Below are 21120 nucleotides of genomic sequence, written 5' to 3'. Positions count from 1 at the left end.
GAACATGTAACCATCTTGTAGTCACCCAACGACACATTAAAGTTTTCAATGAGACGATCCACAAGATACCCATAGCTCTGGACACGTTTCTTTTTCAAGCTTTTATTGAGCTCCGTGTCTAGCCATTTTTGCACGGCCTGGCTGATCCAAGGGATGTATAGTTCTCCAGAGTCACGGTTTACCTATTGGTCGTCGTCTTACCTGGCATAGGCTGCATCAGCAACCGTCGTCCCTACCCGAGCTGTACAGCTCGTTCCACTACCGTGCTCGCACTGCCTGGGCCGGCAAGTCTATACAGAAATCGATGAGGATTAGTCTTCTACATACAGCGTTTACACAGCGAGCTTGTGCGGCTCCAGATCTCTTCTAGCAGCTAGCTCAGAAGTATCGCGTATTGGTACCGAACCGAACACTTCCACTTGGATTGCGGCTATACAAGTTTGGAAGACAGCTTGATATCTTCATCATCCAGTTGTGTACCTGGCCACCAATATGAAGTCACTTTGGCTAGCTGTTCGAAGTCTCTATGCTATTTCTAGAGTATATGCAGCCGGCCGTCTTACGTGGAAGTCCCAGCCTTCAGAAGAAAGGGAACTTGTCTTGTCATCTTATTAGCAGAGCTTGGTATTATTTTCGCGCATGTTGAACTAAGGACTTACGGAATGTATTTGGTTGCTCGTCGCAGCCTCAATCCCATCCTCTGAATGTCTAGTTGCAAGCACAATAAAGAATCCAAACACACCATCTACCAGACGAGGATGAGAATATGAATCGACGAAATCCCCGAGATGTGATCCTCGCCCGGCTAATTTCGGGGGCCGGGGGGGAAGGTGGTCCATTCGATGGGGGCGGCTCAGCCGGGTTGCAACATACCTGGTGGGCAAGTAGGGGCCAGCTCTGTGGGGTGCGATTACGGAGTGGTGCCGACTTTGGAGTGCGGAGGAGAACAGACCGCGACAAAGTCCTTGAAGATCGTGGATTCAAAAAGGTCAAGATGGCTCACAGCAATGGGATGCGTGGCTGGACCAAGGGGTGTCACGATTCCGAGGTTTATCAACGTTCTACACATCGGTGCCACCTCACCGTCGGGTTTTGGCACGCACTAAAGACCGCTAGGTGGAGAGTGGTTGGTTGTTGCCCCTCCACGTAACGCGGGATTACCTTGCTGCCTGGCAGTCGACCTGTCTATATTCACAGAAGACTCTCGTGGAGACGTGGATGCCGCTGCTTCTCGTAGCACCTAGTCCTTGCACCAAACTGCGAGGGGACGATCTTATTGATAACGCAGCCCATGCCAGTGGGGCCGCGGCGCGTGGCAAGTAGATCCAGACACCGCCGAATTCCAAGCTCCAATTAGCTTGCCTCTGACGTTCGCTGTGGCCTGGTTCTGATTTAAGCACCATCATATCTCTCTAGAAAGTGGTCTCCGTCTGAGCCTCTTCTTTGAGTCTTATTTGATCGTCTCCTCCCACTGAATCACCTTGGCAGTTCCAAGCTGTGTAGCAAGTGCATTTCGCCAGATCAGCAAAGGCCGCCATGTCTCCCGACTCAACCAACGTACACGCACCCAAGGGCAAGACGTCCAGCCAAAAGTTCGCCGATGCTGATACCAAATATAAAAACCAGCTCCAGCAGATGAGTCACACGGAGCGGGTACGTGTAGCCGAATGACATATCAGGGCTGTCATGCAGTAGCGTTCGATACTCACTGAAAGTTCGTCTGCATTCCGCCTGACAGGCTCTGAAAGGCCTTCCGTACCTCGCAAATGACCCCGCCCTTGTGCGCGCACGTCTACGAGCGCGCCGGATCTTCCATGCATTCAACGCGTCCCTGCCCAATCCCACCGATCCAAGCGATCTACCCGCGGGGCAACAGCCGCAAGGCATCGGCGGGTCGTCAATTGGAGCAGGAGACTCACCTCCACCGGACGTCATGGGCGATGAGCGTCGCGAGCTCATCTCCAAGCTGCTCGGTGTTGGCAAGGACAGTGTGCAGCGCGTCGAGATTGAGCCGCCATTCTGGTGCGATTATGGAACAAACATCAAGCTGGAAGGCGCGTTTTACTGCAACTGGAACACGACAATCTTGTGCGTATTCTCCCAAAGATTCGCGGGTTGCGACACTTCCGAAGAGAGTACCGCAGCACTAATTCACATGTGACCAATTCTCGTCTTGCAGGGACGCAGCAGAAATCACTATTGGCGATGGTACTTTATTCGGACCAAAGTGAACAAATATTTGCGAGATTGTTTCGATTAAGATGCTGACAGAAGACCCATTACATCATCAAATTTACGCTACCCTTCTTTCATCCAATCTGCAGCGTCCACCTCTATGCAGCAACTCATTCCATTGCAACAGCCGAGCGTGTCGAGGGGTACGAGCGAGCGCTACCGATCCGAATTGGCAAGGACTGCTGGCTGTGCGTTCCCTTCCAGCACATGACTGGTCCTTCCTACGAGCGCTGACGCTGATTTCCCCTCCGCCTGCTGCTCCCTTGCAATAGCGGCGGGAATGTCACCGTTATGGCCGGCGTGACCATCGGCGATGGTGTGACTGTCGGCGCAGGGAGCATCGTCACAAGAGACCTGCCGCCGTACACTGTTGCCATAGGAAACCCTGCCCGTGTCGTCAAGGTGCTGACGGAGGAGGAGAGGGGCGCAAGACAAGTGCCCATCCTGAACAAGTGAGGCTGCTGTAACTTCGATTCCGCACAGCAAGGGGACCACGCACAGGTTTGTACAGCGATTGCAATGTGGCAAGGCTGTGCGTGAGAAAACCGATTGATCTACTGTACATCGGTGCGATGATTTTGAGCCTCTCTCTGCGTCAAGCATCGAAAAGAGATGGATCAAAGCGCAATGACATCGTCCCTGATCTGCGGACGGAGCCTCGCGCGACCATCCGCGGCGCTGATCCGATCCAGTACGCCACCGAGCTGCAGGACATCTTCGACGCTTGCCACGCTCCACACCTCAAATTCCGCTTGAGGCGGTGGCGCGCGCCCCGCCTCGTGGTCCGCGCGCGCGAGGCGGTCGCGGTACGCCAGCTCCTTGCTGAGCAGGTGCGCGCACGCGCGCCCTGGCCCGAGACAGATGAAGCGTTCGACGCCGCGTAAGACCATCGTTTCGATTGAGTGGTGCCAGCGCACAGGCCGCGCGAACGCGCCACTGAGGTCATCGCGGATGTACTGGACGTTCGGTAATATAGCACCAGAGAAGCTGCTGACGAGCTCGAGGCCGCACGGGTCGCGCAGTGGCAGGTACTCCACGGCTGGCTTGAGGAAGTCAGCAGCTTCTTTCATGATGGACGTGTGGTAAGGACCCGAGACAGGCAGGTTCACCGCCCGCGCGCCGAGACCCTTTGCGCGCAACCGATCGCATGCGTAGGAGACGCCGAGCTTCGTGCCGGCAAGGACGATCTGCAGGGATGAGTTGTAGTTCGCCACTTCGACAAATTCATCCGGGTGAAATTCGGGAACGCGACCGGCTTTGATATCCGCAGCAACTCTTTCAACCTCGGCAAGCGCTGCTTGTAACTTTCCGGGCTTCAGCACGACGCCGGACATCTGCGATCGCCGCCAGCCGTGGCCGGAGAGCCCTTCCATTGTGCTCGTCTCGTTCATCTCTTCATCCTGAACTGCACGTGTGCCACTCCTCAACCCAGCGCTCCCATTCAGAAGCGTCGCGCCTTTGCCGCTGCCGGCGTTACTGAAACCCCAAGTCTCGTACACGCTGAGTGGAGGCTTGCAGCCGGGGGGAAATAGGACTGGATTCTGGGCAAGGAAGTGGCTCGACGTGAGACCGCGATGTCGGAGCAGTCGGACCGCATCAGTCAGGTCGCAGACGCCAGCAGCGACCATGGTAGCGTAGTTGCCAGTGCCGTGCCCAGCGGCAGTGTCCATATGGTCTGCCACGAGGTCGACGTTGAACTCTTCTTTGAGGACAGTCAGGAAAGCCATAGTGCATGTCAAAATGGCTGGCTGTGCATTCTCAGCGCGAGTCAAGTCAAGCTGATCTCCTGAGAACTGTTGTCGCGAAAGGAAAGTCATTAGCTCTTTGCTAAATCTGATCGATGAGACTGCTGTGTTAGCCAAACCTACCACAAGATCTCTCAGCCAGCCTCTCTTGCCCCTCGTGACGGCTGTTCCCGTTGCCGCGAATCCTTGCTTCGGATCCCAATGCGCCGTCTTGGCTAGTTCCTCCTCGAACAGCTCCCTCTGCTCTGAAGACTTCGCGTACTCCTCAAATGGCGCCCCGAAGGGTGAGGTTGGGCCCCTCTGGTTCCGGTATTGCCTGCCTGGGGTCCAGAGCAGCGCTTCCTCCGCCGTATGCCAGATGGCCCTCGCCGAGCGAAAAGTTTTGTACATGTTCTTACCCATCCCGATGTACTGACTCCCTTGACCTGCCATAATCACCGCCGTCTTTTTGCGCTTTGGAACCCCACCTGGGAGGTACTCGCCGACACCCGCTGCGGAAAGGACGCGCGACAAAGGGGGAGCTGTGCCGGGTGCAACGAAAGACGAAGCATTGAACGACGACGAGGGCGACGAAAAGTAGGTGTGCTGTGGCAAAGGGTCAGGCGAGCGGGTTGAGGGAGCATACTGCGTAAGGCAATACGTTAACTTTCTTGTGCAATCTCGGCCTCGATGCGGCAAAATCTTACCTTGTGCACATAGCCAGCTGCGAATTCTCGATCAGCCTTCTCCCTCTTCACTCTGTTAGCGGCACCTACGTCTTGCGCCGCGTCATCAGGCACTTCATCTGGCTTTGGCTTGACGATCCGTTTCTTTCGGCCATAATTTGGGGTCGCTCCTTTCCCTGCGTTACCCACGATTCCAAGATTCTGCACTTCGGCAGTGGCAGGTGGCTGTTGGTATGAACCCTGGTCGTAGTTGTGCAAGCCTGTGCCAAAGCGTATAGGGCCGCTTGTACGCGCGCCAGCGCCCCAGGGTCCGCTCTGGGACATGGACCCGCCTCCAAAGGCCCAATCGGCATCGTCGCCACCACCATCACCATCACCATTTCCTCGGGTGGTTGAATTCTTCCTTGTCTGCTGTTGAGATGCTGCTAATGGAGTCGCGGATGCAGCGGAAGAAGTAGGAGTGCGAGACAGAGATGACGATGAGTTGGCTTTCAAAGTCGATGTCGCAGAATTGGATGATCGAAGGGCTGCTAATGAGGGTGGAACAGCAGACACTGAGCTGCCTGCGCCGGCAGATGAAGATGCAATTCTTGCTTGAGCCAAGGTGCTGGTACTAATCGCTTGCAAAGATGAAAACATGGGAGCCTGGCCCACAGCTGGATCCGCCTGCCGATACCTGGCTCGGTAACCCGGCTCGTTCCATATGCGCCTCAGCGCAGCCCTAGCTCTTGCAGCAGCCAAGTCAGCATCGATTTCGCTGCTTCTTGGGCCAGAAGCCAGATCAACGGGGCTGGCAGCGCGCAAAGGTGCCGCCACCGAGCCAGTACTGTTTAGAGGATCGGGGAGGGAGTGATTCTTTCCAGCTGCAGATGTCGAGCTGCGGCCGCGTTTCAGCGTACTGGAAGAGACGTGGCGTGCTTGAAGATGAGCGGATGTGAGCGTTGCCGCTGGAAGCGTACAGCATTGTCGCTTTGAGGCTTGCAAACATGATAATGCGGGCGGGGTAAAAACCGACGCTGAACCTGAAGCCGCTGCCGCGGCTGAAAATCCCTGAGTCCTCCTCATAATGCAGATGCAGCCTAGACTGCAATGATAGGTTTTTGTGCGTAGGTCCCCAGTGATCCACCGATCTAAATCGAATAGTGCGGGGTTGTATTTGCGGGGACCGACTTGCCGATTAGCAGTGATCGACAGCGGTCGCAGCGTGTACAACTGAGCACCACACACCGCGACGAGTTTGTGATGAATTCGCGGCTATGCCTCCTTCACCTGATTTGGCCTCCTTCCTGCCAGTCGCTTTCGGGCTGCATGGTATCGGTGTGTGCAGAGGGAAAGTGAAAAGGAGGGGAGTCAGCGATGGCCAATGGACCTGACTTGTTGCCGGGGGGTACTGGATCCCCGGGGGGATGTTCCAGAGAGATGGACGTGGTAATGACGAGTGCTTGAAGGTGGGTTAAAAGAGACTCGTTCAGTGCTGCCGACCGCAAAGGCCGGTAACGGCGGGTCGCTTGCAAAGCCGGCTGGACAAGCCCGCCAGCTGATTGCCCCCAGCAGACCATACGGCCAACCACCTATAACCATCAGCCAAGTCACCGCTGTTGTGTGATCGAAACCACCATGCTCTTTCTATTGATGTGTGTACATCAGCTTCTAGAAGAGGGTTGATGCGACGCTCGACTTGGGACAGACTAGATGTTCAATGGAGCAAAGCCCCCATCTCCTCTGACCCTCTTCACGTCCACGTCCTCCGCGCCGCTCACTTTGTTCAGCGTCCATGCCGACCGTGCGCTTCCCGAAGACAGCGGCGCTGTCTTCCTGTACGATGACACTGACCAGCAGTTGGACAGTGCTGAGAATGATCCGACTCGGCTCGCTCGTGACGTACGCCGATTCAAGCTGTGTAGCCAATCTGGAAAAGGCCAAGTGACCTTACCGGGTGCTGATGGGCCTATCTTCCACGCAAGCAGCCGGCCGGGCAGGCGACTTTCAGAAACCGTTCTTCACCTCCAGAGTCCGAATATCAAGGCCACTATGCTGCGATGTCCGCCTCTAGGCTCTTCTGGCGCGCCCACATTCTCACCCGAGGCTGGAGCTACAGTGGCACAAACGGAGATGGCGCTTGAAGGTCTGCCCTTCTTGCATCTTCACCTTGCACCTCTGGACGGCATCGGTGGCCGCGCCCGACCGTTAAGTCTTGAGGTCGGCGTGCGTGACGCACGGGGGCAATTGGCTCGCATACGAGCGAGCACTTTCCAGCGCGACGCGAGCCTCTATCTTCCAGTGCGGAATACAAGCTCAGACATGACTGGGAGCCCCCTACTGCATCTTCCTCTCGACCTGCCAACTTCACCAGCCAAAGATCCGACCGCGCTCACCGCTTGGTCTGTCATGAGCTTGCCCTTACACCGTCTCATTAAGCTGTTCAACAATTCGTCATTACAGCATGCCGCACAGGAGCATATATCATCTCATACACAGCAGGACGTTCAAGGGCAGTGTAAGCGGATCGAAGGGTTCAAAAGCATCGCATACATTCATGTTCACGCTAATGTACGACTCAGGCGGATATGGTGCACTAGCGACGGATCAGTCGAACCGGGCAAGACGAATGACCCGGAGAGCAAAGGCTTCCCGGAATTTTGGCTGGTCCATGCGGCTTGAAGGGTATGTGGCGACAACACCCCACGCGCTCGAGACCATCGTGCACTCCCCGGGAAAGCAACCAAAGTGTGGAGGTCCAGATGGTGCCATCAGGTTTCATTTCCTTCAGCATCTATGTACAATAATCACACTCAGCGCATTCATGAGGAATGTACAGGTATGCTGCCAGGTCTCAGGAATCTATGTGCCACCGAAGCGAATGAGATCGAGTAGAACTCGAACGAACTCCCCGGCGAGGCGAGGCAAGTGGCAAAGGAAAGTTTCCTCCGAGCGGAGGTAGCGATGAAGGACATCAACGCTTTAGATATCGGATGGCGGCAAAGTAGCCCGACACGGCAATGACCACCATGACAGAAACAATCCCACCAAACCAGTAAAGGTTTGTGACATCTTGACCGGGGACATTGACGTTCATCTGTGATCGACGAAACGTCAAAAAGTCAGCTGCGAGCGTGGCGCTCAGGAAGAGAAAAGGTATTGCTCGTCACTCACACCCCAGAGACCAGTGATGACATTTAGCGGTACTATGACCGTACCCAGCGCAGTCAGCTTGCTCAAGACGTCATTAATCTGGTTTCAAAGAGAGCAGGTATAAGCACCTGGAAGCTGAAGACTGCAAAGGGCGCGTTGGCACACACCTCATTGTTTGCATCTGTCATCTCAATCGAAATTTGCGCAAGATAGTTTGAATGCGAGCGACTGAGAATCTTTTCGTAATGGTTCAGGCTGATAGGAAGAACGAAAAGCAACGAGTTAATGCCTCTGTAAGCTTCCTGGCACCCCAAGGACCGCGCCCTCACTTTTGGGTCATGGTGATCAAGTGATCTTGAATGTCGGAAAGGTAGAGGCCAATATCTGACTTAGGCGCGACGGACCAATTCTCATTGCAACGTTTGGCAAGACCTTTGACGACATCTGCCTTGTTGCCCATCAGACGCAACAAGCCCATGACCTTCTTGCGGCAAGTACCGATTCTGGCGGTAAATTTGCAAGAAAAGCATCGCCGTCAGCATATTCACTTCGCATTCTGTAAGCAGGGCGCCATAGCAGGTACACACCTTCGCAGCATGTCACTCTGTTCTGCCTCGCGCAGGATCAGCACCAACTCATCGATAGAGTCAACTTCGTACTCAATGTTTTGGATGAGCGGTCCAAACGCATCGGTGATGTCGTCAATGAGGGCGTACGAGATCCAGTCGCTCGTGACATTGATGTAGTCTTTAAGCTGCTTGATGCGTCTGCGGACATTTTGCGGATGCGGTGTCGCCTTGAAATGGAAGGAAAGCGTGCCCTCGCGGAAGACGATGATGTACATATTCAGCGGCTCCAAGTAGGTTGGGCTGTAAGGGTCTTGATCGAAGGAGCGGAAGCAGACAAGGTAATAGTTGCGGAAAAGTTCGATCTTCTCGCGCGTCTCTTCCATTAGGATATCCTCTGTAGTCAAGGGGTGGATACCAAAGACCTGTAAAGGAAAAAAAGGGACCAGGGCATCGAGGTCAGCCACTGTGCAGCAGTAATGTCATTTCACATGTCGCATATTCACCCTTGCAAGCAGCTTCATCTCTTGATCAGTCGGACACAGCACGTCCAGCCACCATGTGTTTGCCTCCGGGTCATTATCCATCATAATCTGTCCGCCTGGTAACGTCTTGGCCAGCTCCGGAGCAACTTTGCCGTTGTGTGCTCCCTTGCCATTACCATTTCCGTTGCCTTGATTCGTGGCAGTGGTGTCGCTGTGCCCATTGCCGGTACAGCTCCCACTAGGCTGTCCACTCGTCGCAGTTGTCAAAGCCGAGTTCTGCATCGCTATCTTTGCTGCAGACAGTCCACCAGGGAAGGGCGATTGAGCTCGTCCAAATCCGCCATTTCCATCTCCCACTAACGGGGTGCCAGTCCGTGTCGGCGGAGCCGTCACCCCCTCGACCCGTCCTTGTGCGCCGGCACCTGCGTTGCTAACGAGGGGTGCGATGCGCGACGCGCTGTGCGCTGCATTCATGCCTGCTTGGCTGGGAGGCCGACTATGACTTTGACTCTGGCTTTGACTCTGATATTCTTTCGTTCGGTCGTTGCCCTCCTCGGCTTCTTCTGAAGCATCGCGTGGTGGGCGTCCACGCAGTAGATCCTCGAATGTCTGGTCTGGCGCCGGCAGCTCAAAGAGATGCCTGGCATGAATGGTCGAAGAAAGTGCATTCGAGTAGAAAGTGAAGCGGTATGGCTTATCCTTCTCGGACATATCCCTCCCGGTGCCGCTGGGACCGCCGCCCCCACTGGGGCTAAAAATTCCCGAAGAGTGGCCGCGTAGCTTACCGGCTGCTTCATCTTTGAGTTCGCCATATGTGCCGTCATAAGCCGGCGCGTGATCTGTGTCCTTGAGCAACGGCGTCTTGACATCCGAGCGACTCACTTTCCTGCGTTCCTCTTCGAGCAGGGCGCCTGATCCCATAATGTTGCCGATCGCCCACTCGCCTCCAGTGGTCGAGCGATCACCCGTGCGCGGCACACCTGGGATACTAGGCGGATCGGCACTTCCAGCGTGCGATTCAAATAGCGCAAGTTTTCGCTGGTACTTGCTCGTCCCGGCCGACAATCCGCCGACAATGCCGCGAGCGGCCGCCGCCTCGTCTGGTGTGTATTTGCGAGGCCGGCGGGAGTAGAAAGTTGCATCGTCCGACTCGGGAGATATGCCATATGCTGCAGCGCTGGCAATGCTGAGCTGTCTGGAATTACGCGCTGCGCCTCCCGCGCGGTGCCGAAGTCCGCCAGCGCCAATCTTTCCCTGGCTCGTGGAGGCTTCCGCTCGCGCTCGCTCCTCACCAGCAAAGTCCTCTAGCGCCTGCAGATCGAAGGTGTAAGGATAGCCTGGTGGCAGCTCTACGCCACTCTCAGCCGCATGGTGCGGAGCGTCATGATCGTCCATGTAATCATCGGCATACCCCCCGTATAGCTCGCTTGGGTGGGGATGATGCTCGGCGTGAGGCGATCGCGCGGGAAGGGGGAAACACACATCATCTTCGACCATGGAAGCACGTCGCGAAAGTGTGCGTGGCGAGGCGCCATCATTGCGGCCGGCTGCTGCCCCCGCTCCTTGTCCAGACCCCATATCGAGCATCTGCGATGGACTCGCCGGCGTCGGGCCAGCATGGAAGCGATCGCCATCTGCTACGGCCCGGGATGATGTGTCCCCGTCGTCCATAGCTGTCGACTCGTCGCCAACCCTTTCTGGCCGGCCTATCAGTGTGCCTAGCGGTCGCATGCTGGCAGGGCCCCTGTAGCTGCGGCCCATATTGTAGTTGGCGTTGGCACCGAGTGAGTGCTGCTGGTGTCGGTGATCGATGAAGTGACTCTCGCTGTTCACGCTGGCATTGGAACCTCTTCGTCCATGGTGCTGATAGAAACGAGCAACGGCGGGCGAGGTACGCTGCTGGCTTGCGGAAATGGGGACTATGGAGGAGCTAAGCGCGAGAGGGGAGGCAGCAGCACCGCTCAAGCTGTCGTTACGCTGCCGGACATTCAATGGCGATCCCGCGACCGGCATTCGGTCTTCGAAAAATGGATCGGGCTCGGCACAGCGTGAGACAATGGGAGACGCTCGTGGTGGCGATACTGAACCTAGGTGTATTGTGAAGAGAGAGCGGCAATAAATAGCTTTTCGGAAGGAAAGGCTTTGGAAAGCATTGAGCGCGACAGCTTACCTGGATGGTGGGAGAAGCTGCTCTGCCGAACCCTGCTCATTTGCCTCGCCGCATCTAGGTCTTGTTCCAGCTGGTGGTGTTGCTTTCTCTCGTCATGGGGCTGCGGAGACGAGTTTCGCGTCTCGAGTCGGCCACTGTGCTGGGGAGAGGACATGCTGACTTGTATTCAGCGGTAGCCTCACGTCTCGTGTCTCGACGCTTGTTCAACAAAGTAGTCAGCGGTGGTGTCCGATCTGAGAATTAGCAGGTCCGTCTCAGCGATTCGAGCTGCGCTGTTGCTGGGAGGCTTGAGGGGTCGACCCCAGACAAACACGGCGAGACCTCTCGAGGGGGTCGGAACGAACGGCCCCTCTTGCAAGGTGTCCGCAGATGAAGGCAGTTGACTTTGACTCTTTCCAGCTGTTCACCTTTGACGTATCCGTTAGCGAGCTGCTGAATCGAACATTTTGAGCCCCAACAGTGACTCCGTTTGCACTTACCATGTAGACATGTGCTTGACTGGGTGCCACTTCATGTGTAATAAAGTGGCTTTCAAGGCTGCGTCGTGGGTGCCGTCTGATCGACATGCCGTATCACGGTATGCATGGGGAAAAGACGCAGCGAAAAAAAAAACTCAGGCATAATCTGTGGCATTCGTGGCGTCTAGATCTGGAAATACTTGATTAGCTCGAAAGATGCGGTTTTCTTTACATAGAATTGCTAGAATTCAGGGTCAGTAATGGAAGAAAGGGCAAGCTTCGAGGAGATCTCCTGGAGGCGAACACAAACTGACCGGAATGGCTTGTCACCGAATTTTCTCAAAAACGAGGGTGTTTGTTACTTGCACAACAACCTGGCTGAAGTGCTCGTCATGCACCGTTCATGAGTAATATGAGTGCACTCACTGCGCTCACTTTCAAATTCCTTTTTGTGCGACTTTATGCATGCGACCACTTTCCCAATTCCCAGTCAATGGTGAGAGATTTCAACGCAGCGCTTCTGTTCACAAGAATCAAAAGGCATTCGCTGTGCCCACGCGACTGAGGCTGCCGACGAGGGTATTCACCGCAGCATCGGGCGTGATGCGCAATGGCCTCTAGCTTATGGCCTCACGCCGACAGTAATGGTGTGTCCTCATCCTGATGTCCTACTACAGCGTGCGATCTGGCATTTGGTTCTGACTTCATTCCCCTGGGAGACAGTACCTGCATTTTTAGCGCTGGGCATTTCCTCTACGATCATCGGCTTCTACCTCGGCACCGGTTACAGCTTGTTTTCCTACAAGGCGAAAGCCTCTCGCCGTGCCGCCGAAGCATCTGACTCCGAAGACGAAGACGGAGCAGAGGACATCATTGACGACGACAAAGTTGCCATGAATCGGCTGCGCGCCGGGATACTGGAAGAATGCAAGCTCGTACTTGTCGTGCGCACCGATCTCAAGATGGACAAGGGCAAGATCGCCGCGCAATGTTCGCACGCGACCTTGGCATGTTACAAGGCAATGCAGAAGCAGAATCCGTCTCTCCTGCAGCATTGGGAGCGCTACGGTCAGACCAAAGTCGCGTTGAAGATCAGCACCGAAGAAGAAATGCTTGCTCTGGAGAGACGGGCGAAAAGCGCAGGACTCTGCGCAAGGAGCATCCTCGACGCTGGCAGGACGCAGATCGCCGCTGGGTCAAGGACAGTGCTTGGGATTGGACCAGGACCCGTCAAACTTGTCGACCAAATTACCGGGCATCTCAAGCTGCTCTGAACTGCCTTTCAATAAAACACATACGATAATCGTATGAACCCTGTAGGATAGTTAGATATCCATCCATTCATTGCATTTTCACGGGAGAGAAGATGAAATTTGAGCCGCTGAAGCACCTTGAAAATCCAGTCATAAGCGAAGCTCAAGTTTCAACTATACATTTATTCTTCTTGGGTCTTGAGATGTGATATCCACTTCAAGAGAGCGTCGGGTAGATAAGGAAGGTGACGAGCGAAGACAAGGAATCGAAGAACCAGGAGATACGCCGAGCTAAGATGGGGTATGGAATTCGATCGAAGGGCGTTACTGATAGAACAATGAATAATGACCGGTGTTTCCAGCCGCCGGTTGAAGAAAGAAATATCGCAAGCCAGGACTCAGTGGTTGAGCCGAGTCGACCGGCGGACCTTACTCGTGATCATAGAAGTAGAGCGGCCAAGGAGACCGAGGCGCCAACGAGAGCGACGTGAAGCATGGATCCGGCATCTCCGCTGCCGTGATGCGCAGCGCTGACATCCGCAAACGCTGTCGTACCTGCGAGCTGGTTGACACTTCTGGCCCACGTGTCGCCGCACGTCTCCTTGCCTGCCTTGTACAGTGCCGACTGGCTGTTCAAGTTGGGGCTATTTTTCAGACCAATAGCATACGGTGAAGCTGTCTCAAAATTGATGTAAGCAGCAAGAATTTTCTGTGTGCACGTGCCGCAGAGGATGGACTTGGGCGAAGTGGGCTGGATGAATAGGAACGGGATATTGTCTGAAGTCTGAGATGCATCGCCTGAGCTTGGTTCTGTTCCCTGTCGCTTTTCATGAGTAGTACTGTCGATCGATCGCCACACTTGCTGAGGAGGCTCGCTGTGATCCTTCATGTCACCTGCGACGCTGCGCCTTGATGACGTTGTGCTCTTCGCATTTCCATTTTGCGAAAGGGTGCTAAGCATGTAGAAGCATTGTACCAGTCAGCTCGGCCTATGCAGCCAAAATCTTGAACCAAGCTCACTTAATGCAGTATTCTCCCGAGGTATCCTTCGTGCACAACGCTTGCAGAAAGGGACTCAGGAGGTACAGCTGGTCGTAGATTCCCATGACGTATTGCGACTGTGCTACCAGGTCTGTCATGCATGTATCCGAAAACGCCTTGAGCTTTCCCTTCAACATTCCCGCGTCACAGCCTGCGCCAGGTGCACAGAGGGCATTGAGCGCTGCCTTGAGCGCATTCGCGTTCGCTGCTTCTGTTGTACCTGGTGCATTGCTTGCAGTCATATAGCCTTTCACTACGCCCGCGAGCCGGCTAATGCATGCTTTGCTGTCATCGTCTTTGTTCAACGATATTATGGTGTTGGCGCAAGTTGATGTAGTATCCGCCGGGATATTAGGATCTGTATTAGACAAGGGCCCGACCTGTGCAGCAACAAGAGAGGAGGACATTGCTGCTAGCCAGAGCCCTAAATGGAGGAGCCGCATCTTGAAAGTGGTAGGTGTGCTCGGTAGTCGTTTCCCTTATCAGGCAGCTGGGATCCTTGTATCTGGATTCGTTTGCTACCAGACACTTCTGGCTGGAATGAACAGGATAACGAGTGAGCGGAAGGGGTAGACAGCGCGATATCTCGTAGCGCACGCTGTTACAAGAGCTGTCCGGGGCTGCGGATGGGATTCAAGCGGTGTCTCGAAGGCGACAACCGATGAGCGCGCGAAAGGTGGGAGGAGATGTGGGCGGGGTTGGCCTGCTTGGGTGTTTTCATAGATACAAAAAGTGCCTTGAAGGAAGGATGGTTCATCCAACTTGCTTGGCCTCGTCCAAAAGGGCATTTGGCGTTTTGCCTAACGAGGAGCGGCAGATCCACGCTTCAAGTAGCAACAAGTGGCGCGGAACCCAACCCATCAAAGCACTTATGGTGAGGGCATGAGGGCACAGGAAAGAAACGGAACAATTGCGGCAAACCACAGAATGTAGAGTGACGCGTCAGCCAGGACGCGTGCAGCCGCTTGGCTTTCTCAAAACAAACGAGAGATGTGAATTGAGACTGCAACGTGAGACTTGCTAGACGAGTTCATACATGCTGCTGCTGCCTTTATCAAAGGATTTTGTTGGAGTCACGACCGGAATGCCGGGAGGCTGAAGGCGGTCTGGAGGCGGTCGACAACCCGGATCTGGCTGCATCATCGATTCGTCGGGTGGGAGACTGGCCATTTGGAGCCCCTGATCGAGCCGCTCCAACCGACGCGGTCTGCTAATTCTTTGAGCCTTTGCTGGGCCGCCCATTCCTCGGGGTTCATGTTAAGCTCGGGGGATTTATCGTCAAGAGCACACTCTGAATTCATGTTTGATTGAGACACGATGAGGGAAATGGCATACCTTGTTGAATATTGGTTTTGACTCCTGCTTCACCAAGCTGAAATATTGGCTTCAGCATCATTGTGACTCCGGCGGGGCTAACCAATACGTGGTGCACGAAACGACTGCGGCAAAGACATTCACTTTCCATCTCTATCGCAGAGCGTGCTTACAAGTACAGATGCATGTTACGTCGTTTACAAGTACAAGGGCTCGCTCAATCTACAAAGATAGGACACTTTGTGACGCCTTTCCTCGCTCAATTCAGTTCGGCTGGGGCTGTGCCATCGCCGGCGGACGTTAGTCGACGCATTTCATCGCCCGAATACCGATATTTTTTGAGGACGACGAAGAAAGTGAGCGTGTTGACGACGGTGAAGACCCAGAAAATGCTCCCCCCGCGTCCACCGTCGATGCTCGCAAAGAAGTATCGCAGTGGCAAGAATGATGATGCGAGGACGATGTTTGCAACCCAGTTGAGCGCCAGGCCGACAGACGACGCGTGCGACATGGCCTGTGAGCAGCAGGTGGCGTGCGATGTCAGCATCGAAGCAAAGCTGGCCTTCAGTGAAGCGTAAAGATAACGTGACTCACCCTAGCAGGTACTAGCTCAGGCAAGATGAGGAATGGCACCCTGCAAATCGGTACCACGGGTCAACTTGTGTATTCAGACCAACCTCATGCGCGTACACTCACGGTCCAAGACCAACGGAGAAACCCATCACGAAAAGCAAGAGGCACGCTGCGCTTAGAATGTCTGACCATCCAAGTTGCAAACTTAGGCCGAGCACCAGACTTGATAGCACCATCGTTCCGGACGAGAGGAGTAAGAGATTCTTGCGACCGAAGCGGTGCTCAGGGATCAAGAAAATGGGAGGGAAACTGCGGGCAGGATAATGAAAGCCAGTTGTCAGTGTCACCAATGACGATGCGTGAAACCTATGGTACGCACGTCATAACCGCATTAACAACGGTGATTCCCACTCCCATCCACCTTGCACTGGCTCGTGCCCCGTTATCATCCTTGAGCAAGCTCCCGAGAATGCCAGTGCTGTAGTAGAGCACAGCGTTGACGCCACTCAGCTGTTGCCCTAGCTGGGTGAATGCGATCAACACCATGCCCGGTCGGATCTCTGAATCTTTCAATAGATCTGCAAAACTCGTTTCATGTGTGGAAGGCATGTGCGGCGACTGAAAGTGAGATCGGTCCTGCAGAAGCGCTTCGGTCTCTTCATTAGCACTCGAGTGCCTGGACTGCGCCGCTGCGCCAGTCGAGGACCAGAGCTTGGCACAGATACGCTGAGCACGCTGTTTCCCTGCGTCGCCATTTTTCTCCTCCTCCCAGCGTGGGCTTTCGAGAGCGAACAGCATGCCGCAGACAAGCTGTGCGGCTGAAATTACCGCACTGATGCCTGGTGTCCACCGCCACGATATTGAGTGCCCGGGAGAGGTCAAGAGTGAGCCAGTAACCTGGGCTGCAAAAATGCCCAACACAATTCCAAGCTGTCAAGAATGCGATGTCAACTTCTGTGCTATGCGGACCGTTTTTGCTCGCACTGGCCCACTTGATTGAGGACGCCAACAGATCCTTTTAATGCAGGTGGAGAAATATCGCTGGTTGCACGTCGATGGGCAAGCCGTCAGTTTGGATGAATGGCGCTCGAAACGCTTGTACAGCTCACCTCAGATAGATTGGAACGCAGACAACTGCGATACCAGCACCGAGGCCCATGACGAACCTTCCAACACCCGCGGACACGAACCCTGCCGACATGGAAATGATGGCGCCGCCTGTCGTATTGAAGAGCGCAGCCAGAAAAATTGATATCCTCTGCCCAAATTGCAGGCGCTGTGCGATGGTTGAGAGCGAAAGCGAGCTGAGAAAACCTCCGACGGTGAAAAGAGCCGTGACATAGCCGAACTGCGTCTCTGTGAGACCGATGCAGTCATTCCCCGGCGTACCCTTGGATGTTGATTCATGAGTTAAGTTGTCTTCCTTACAAGTAAGAGCATCTTGCAACACATTCAGCTCAGCGATGCCCCAGCCGTATTGAAACGCAGAGAGGATGATGAAAATGACCATCCAATAAAAAAATGCTGTCAGCCTGACCGGAGTAGTGCCACGGCCACGATCGGCCACGGCTGGGCTGTTCGCCATGGTGAAGACGCCTTGGAGGGGAAACTGGACCACGGGCTACGCTCGCCAGTGGGTCTTAATGTCACGGCCCTTTTGAAGATTATATCAGGGGGTAAGACGGTAAGGCCTGCGTACTCAGTGTGACCAGAGATGAACCGATACAACAGTCTTAAGGGGGCGAGTCTGTGCGACTCGAGACGTGACGATGGCGATTGCAGGCAGCAACAGGGTCTTGCATGTGGTGCGTCGGCGCGTCACCGATCACACGCTGCATGCTGTTGTCCCAAGGTACTGCAGAGTGGCACAAGAACACAGCTTTTGGGTCAGACGTTTCGTCATCGTTAATTAACTCGGCCTTTTACTCCCTTCAATCTTTGACAGGCGCCCATCCATCTGATACCCGAGTCCAGCCTGCCGGTGTTGCATACGCATCATCTGCCATTGCTGCTAGTGTATTAATTGCTTGGAAAGCTCCAGCAAAGGCATCGGTAGCAATGTCGCCGAAGGTCTCGGTCCGCACTGCCGCAGGTGCTAGAAAAGGCAAAGACGACGTGGAGAAGCTCCTATCCGACCTTGACTCGCTGGCTCCGCTGTCCTCTTCTTCTTCGCAAACCGATACGGCTGCTCGGTCCAGCAGCGAGGCTGCCACAGCGACTGTCGCACCAACGGCATCCACTGGGAAGAAGTCTGGTGAGCATCCGGACGCGCAAAGCTTGCTGGACGACTTGGACTCGTTAGTGCAGCGGAGGCCGCTCAGTCGGGGGGCTAGCTCGAGAGGGGGGACACCGAGCAAGACTACCTCTCTGAGCCGGACCACGAGTGAAACTGGCCTCTCCAAATCAAGGTTAACCCAAGACACATCGACTGCATCGGGGACAGGGGCGTCTGCAGACCTAGATCCAGCTGCCATCCAGCCTGACTCAGCCGCCGAAGCCGTGACGGGTGCCACCTCATCAGCTCCCGCAGGCGCTGGTGCAGGTGGTAATGCTGGTGCCTGGGGAGCATGGGGAAGCGTGTGGACTCAAGCAACAAAGCTCGCGGACAATGCACGAGCAGAGCTGGAAAAGCGCGCGAATTCCGAGCAGGCCAAAGAGCTGAGTGCCAAGGGCTGGGGATTTGCGCAGAATATGCGAGGCTTGCTGCAAGAGACTGGCTTGGAAAAAATCGGCGCAGATCTGACGCAAGTCGGCCGCAAAGGCTGGACGGACATCATCAATGCTGTCGCCCCGCCAATCGCTGCACACGAGATCATCCAGGTCACTCTATCACACGGTGCGTTCGCATCCTAGGCTTGTGAAACAGCATGAACATTGCGTTTGACTGATTGAGTTGTATTGGTACCAGATATGATCGGCTACGACGGCATCTCCGAAGTGGTCTTCCGCACGTTGACTCGCGTAATGGAGCAGCACGCCGGCGATTCCTCAACAGAGCAGCAATTAGTGGTCAACAAGCCGCCAAAGTCCGAGGCACCCGCCACGTCATCGACGCCGAGCGCAAGCGCAAAACCTGCTGATGCAGATGTCGAGAGGGACATCAATGCGGTCGAGGGATTCGAGGAGGCTGTCAAGGTCGCAGAGGTACGTCGCATCCGCCGTTTGGGTTGGCAGTCTCGTCGCCAACACTGACGATCTCTTCGCATAGGTGAATGTCGAGCAGCTCATCAAAGCATCATCCTTTTCTTCCTCTGCCTCATCATCGCAAAACGCAAAGGGCAAAGAGGCAGAGAAGGCTGCTCAACCAGCGGACGCGAGTGCGAAGACCTCGTCGTCCAACAGTGTGGCACTGCCGATCACGACGTGCCCGGTGTACGTCCGCATCCAGCCATGCGTAGCGCCGCTGCCGTGGGGTAGGTCGTTGAGCAAATATCTCTACTTTATCATACTGCTCAAGGACCCGTCAAATGGATTAGACCATCAGACAATCAGCCAGGCGGTGCCGCAGACATGGCGTCAGTTGGGCTCACTCTGCGAAGAGCAAAACACGTTGCAAGACATGTGTGCGCTGACACGTTGCTTGCCTTTTTCGCACACCCGCAGTTGAGGTCCCTTTCGAACAAAATGCATGGGTTGAACAAGGCCTCACTGACGTGCTGGAGGTAGCATTAAGTGTCATTGGCCAGGTGAGCATTTGCACTTCATTCAGCATCTTTGAAAAGCATGGGACCGCGCTCATTCCCCATGAACCTTGTCTTGCAGGACTACGTCAATGGGCGAATGACTGGCCGTTCAAGCGCTAGCAAAGAAACTTCTGAGGTCTAATGTAATTTAATCATCAGGTATTCCAGGAGATTCCATGCGTGTGCCAGGCAAGCTCAGGCACAAGATGCGTCGAGCAGCGCGTGTTGTTCTGTTGTGCTGTGAAAAGAAAGCCTGGTCTCGCGGACACGGTCCGCACGGTGGCGGGCCAACGCAACTGCACACCCCGCCTGGTGACCAATGAGTTACATAAGAGGACTTCGAAGATGCAAAACTGTGTCTTTGTGTGTCTGCTGTCGTCAAGAATTCGAACTGGTCTCCCTGTCCTTGGGAAAGGCGTCAAGTTGCTCGACTCCTGCCCACTGGCCTCCGCAAGGGAAGCTCGGAACCCCGGACCCGATCACCTACCCTGCCTATGTCGGCCCACCTGCTCGGCCAATTGTTATTCGTTTCGCAAGCTGACTATTATACCACTGGATAGCGCTTTGATCAGCTCTACATTCGTCGCCAACAGCTTGGACCCCGGAATTCGGTCCAGCCACACTGGTGCTCTTGGTGACGAGTTAATATAGCTGATCGAACGCTATCCAATGGTGTCGTGAGCTCGCGGAACGAATAATAATTGGCCGAGCAGACACTAAGCCGAAACCACGACTGGAGATGGCGGAGGTCGATCTGATATATCCAAGTCAAGGTCAGTCTGAGCCTTTCCTCTTGCTTGAGCTTGACGAATGATAGGGCTTGACGACACGTCGAGTGTCGATGTGTCGAAGACTCCGCCTGCCCGTCGTTGTTGACTGTTGTTGAAGTTAGTTCGAAGGCGGCAGAAGCTCAGCTGAAGAATCCTGATGCTATTCCTGTGCTGCTGGGACCTGTGGGGTGCAGCGGTACTGCTGGCTGGCAGCAGAACCATTGCAGAGCCTTCATTCTGCGGGGGCACTCCCTCCCCGTCCTTTCCGGCCACGTTCGACAGCGTGGAGTCAGTTCAGGTCCACACGGCTCAAGGCTAGAGCAGTTCGCACAGCGCAGCAGCATGGGGCGAGTGTAGGCAGTGGGCAGCTCGGAAGGATACGGACGGGGACCAGCACGGGCGCACTGTTTTTGCATTGTGCTTCGCAAGCCACCTTCCGCTTCTGTCATACTGCAGCACAAAGGGCGCGCGCGGAGGATGGAAGGCATTGGGGAAGTGTCGGGATCCATCTCGCAGTTGCAATCGAAATGGAACTATCAAACGAACCGCATCGAACCGCTCGCCCACAATCGCACACAGTCACAGTGAGAGCACCGCGAGTCACAGCTGCGCGAGTCATCCGCGCAGGTGCGTATATATAACTGACGGCCCTCATCGCAATTCGCAGTATACACTGCATCCATCCACGCCTGACCAACACATCTCGACTTTGAACGCGCACGTCCTTTGAGCGACAGTTGGAATACATACACAGTGAGTACCTAACGATTGCGTGCGCGTACAGACATGGCTGTGTGGTTGCCACCGTGCTGCGGGAGGCAATCGCGCAGCTTAACATCCTGGCGTGGCGCGCGTCTCTGGATCCACATTCAGCGACTATATTGGTGGCGATACTGACTGCATCGTTGTACGTCCCCCTTGCTTCATCCTTTCAGATGCAGATTTTCGTCAAGACGCTCACTGGCAAGACCATCACCCTTGAGGTCGAGTCGGGCGACACGATTGACAATGTCAAGGCCAAGATCCAGGA

At 54.9% G+C, this 21120-nt stretch overlaps 9 protein-coding genes across 9 annotated transcripts; 5 read left to right on the top strand and 4 right to left on the bottom strand.

Annotated features, from left to right (window-relative positions):
* Positions 1 to 1536: 1536 nt before the first annotated feature.
* Positions 1537 to 2231, top strand: K437DRAFT_264903 (uncharacterized protein; the record flags this gene model as incomplete). Its single annotated transcript, XM_013385131.1, has 3 exons — positions 1537 to 1653; positions 1739 to 2088; positions 2180 to 2231. 3 exons carry the CDS (start codon positions 1537 to 1539, stop codon positions 2229 to 2231), a joined length of 519 nt encoding a protein of 172 aa, XP_013240585.1.
* A 621-nt stretch (positions 2232 to 2852) lies between these two features.
* K437DRAFT_228827 (FabD/lysophospholipase-like protein) lies at positions 2853 to 5284 on the bottom strand (the record flags this gene model as incomplete). Its single annotated transcript, XM_013385130.1, has 3 exons — positions 2853 to 4028; positions 4104 to 4604; positions 4667 to 5284. 3 exons carry the CDS (start codon positions 5282 to 5284, stop codon positions 2853 to 2855), a joined length of 2295 nt encoding a protein of 764 aa, XP_013240584.1.
* A 686-nt stretch (positions 5285 to 5970) lies between these two features.
* Positions 5971 to 7470, top strand: K437DRAFT_259548 (uncharacterized protein). Its single transcript, XM_013385129.1, has one exon. The coding sequence runs from the start codon at positions 6338 to 6340 to the stop codon at positions 7304 to 7306; it is 969 nt and encodes a 322-aa protein (XP_013240583.1). The 5' UTR covers positions 5971 to 6337; the 3' UTR covers positions 7307 to 7470.
* K437DRAFT_259547 (cora-domain-containing protein) lies at positions 7391 to 11467 on the bottom strand. The gene is made up of 7 exons (XM_013385128.1): positions 10999 to 11467; positions 8850 to 10915; positions 8365 to 8768; positions 8107 to 8280; positions 7945 to 8032; positions 7799 to 7876; positions 7391 to 7721 (listed from the first exon to the last, which is right to left on the bottom strand). Exons 1-7 carry the CDS (start codon positions 11150 to 11152, stop codon positions 7599 to 7601), a joined length of 3087 nt encoding a protein of 1028 aa, XP_013240582.1. The 5' UTR covers positions 11153 to 11467; the 3' UTR covers positions 7391 to 7598.
* Positions 11468 to 11865: 398 nt separating this feature from the next.
* Positions 11866 to 12813, top strand: K437DRAFT_259546 (peptidyl-tRNA hydrolase II). Its single transcript, XM_013385127.1, has 2 exons — positions 11866 to 12102; positions 12178 to 12813. Exon 2 carries the CDS (start codon positions 12350 to 12352, stop codon positions 12728 to 12730), a length of 381 nt encoding a protein of 126 aa, XP_013240581.1. The 5' UTR covers positions 11866 to 12102; positions 12178 to 12349; the 3' UTR covers positions 12731 to 12813.
* Positions 12814 to 13148: 335 nt separating this feature from the next.
* Positions 13149 to 14157, bottom strand: K437DRAFT_270677 (uncharacterized protein; the record flags this gene model as incomplete). The annotated part of the gene is made up of 2 exons (XM_013385126.1): positions 13149 to 13662; positions 13730 to 14157. 2 exons carry the CDS (start codon positions 14155 to 14157, stop codon positions 13149 to 13151), a joined length of 942 nt encoding a protein of 313 aa, XP_013240580.1.
* Positions 14158 to 15213: 1056 nt separating this feature from the next.
* On the bottom strand, positions 15214 to 17391 carry K437DRAFT_259542 (general substrate transporter). The gene is made up of 6 exons (XM_013385125.1): positions 16747 to 17391; positions 16630 to 16678; positions 16017 to 16567; positions 15761 to 15946; positions 15659 to 15698; positions 15214 to 15578 (listed from the first exon to the last, which is right to left on the bottom strand). The coding sequence occupies exons 1-6, from the start codon at positions 17220 to 17222 to the stop codon at positions 15324 to 15326; spliced, it is 1557 nt and encodes a 518-aa protein (XP_013240579.1). The 5' UTR covers positions 17223 to 17391; the 3' UTR covers positions 15214 to 15323.
* Positions 17392 to 17587: 196 nt separating this feature from the next.
* Positions 17588 to 19491, top strand: K437DRAFT_240305 (uncharacterized protein). Its single transcript, XM_013385124.1, has 5 exons — positions 17588 to 18473; positions 18546 to 18781; positions 18846 to 19152; positions 19241 to 19323; positions 19400 to 19491. Exons 1-5 carry the CDS (start codon positions 17696 to 17698, stop codon positions 19460 to 19462), a joined length of 1467 nt encoding a protein of 488 aa, XP_013240578.1. The 5' UTR covers positions 17588 to 17695; the 3' UTR covers positions 19463 to 19491.
* Positions 19452 to 20311, top strand: K437DRAFT_259539 (uncharacterized protein; the record flags this gene model as incomplete). Its single annotated transcript, XM_013385123.1, has 1 exon — positions 19452 to 20311. A coding segment is annotated over exon 1 (301 nt), but the record flags the coding sequence as incomplete, so codon positions are not given.
* Between the last annotated feature and the right edge of the window lie 809 nt (positions 20312 to 21120).

Source organism: Tilletiaria anomala (genome assembly GCF_000711695.1).
Source record: "Tilletiaria anomala UBC 951 chromosome Unknown K437scaffold_125, whole genome shotgun sequence".
In the NCBI taxonomy this organism is placed as follows: domain Eukaryota; kingdom Fungi; phylum Basidiomycota; class Exobasidiomycetes; order Georgefischeriales; family Tilletiariaceae; genus Tilletiaria; species Tilletiaria anomala.
This window is presented reverse-complemented; position numbering and strand designations above follow the sequence as displayed.

Bases quoted from the DNA above. Each gene is read 5' to 3' on its own strand.
- K437DRAFT_259548 (XM_013385129.1), top strand. From the start codon at position 6,338: ATGTTCAATGGAGCAAAGCCCCCATCTCCTCTGACCCTCTTCACGTCC.
- K437DRAFT_259547 (XM_013385128.1), bottom strand. From the start codon at position 11,152: ATGTCCTCTCCCCAGCACAGTGGCCGACTCGAGACGCGAAACTCGTCT. The intron at 7,877-7,944 runs GTGTGTGCCAAC...CTTTGAAACCAG, and splicing joins TGACAGATGCAAACAATGAG to ATTAATGACGTCTTGAGCAA. The intron at 7,722-7,798 runs GTGAGTGACGAG...CGTCGATCACAG, and splicing joins TCATCACTGGTCTCTGGGGT to ATGAACGTCAATGTCCCCGG.
- K437DRAFT_259546 (XM_013385127.1), top strand. From the start codon at position 12,350: ATGAATCGGCTGCGCGCCGGGATACTGGAAGAATGCAAGCTCGTACTT.
- K437DRAFT_259542 (XM_013385125.1), bottom strand. From the start codon at position 17,222: ATGGCGAACAGCCCAGCCGTGGCCGATCGTGGCCGTGGCACTACTCCG. The intron at 16,679-16,746 runs GTGAGCTGTACA...ACGTGCAACCAG, and splicing joins TGCGTTCCAATCTATCTGAG to CGATATTTCTCCACCTGCAT. The intron at 15,947-16,016 runs GTGCGTACCATA...TCCTGCCCGCAG, and splicing joins GTTGTTAATGCGGTTATGAC to TTTCCCTCCCATTTTCTTGA.
- K437DRAFT_240305 (XM_013385124.1), top strand. From the start codon at position 17,696: ATGTCGCCGAAGGTCTCGGTCCGCACTGCCGCAGGTGCTAGAAAAGGC. The intron at 18,782-18,845 runs GTACGTCGCATC...CTCTTCGCATAG, and splicing joins AGGCTGTCAAGGTCGCAGAG to GTGAATGTCGAGCAGCTCAT. The intron at 19,153-19,240 runs GTCAGTTGGGCT...GCACACCCGCAG, and splicing joins GGCGGTGCCGCAGACATGGC to TTGAGGTCCCTTTCGAACAA.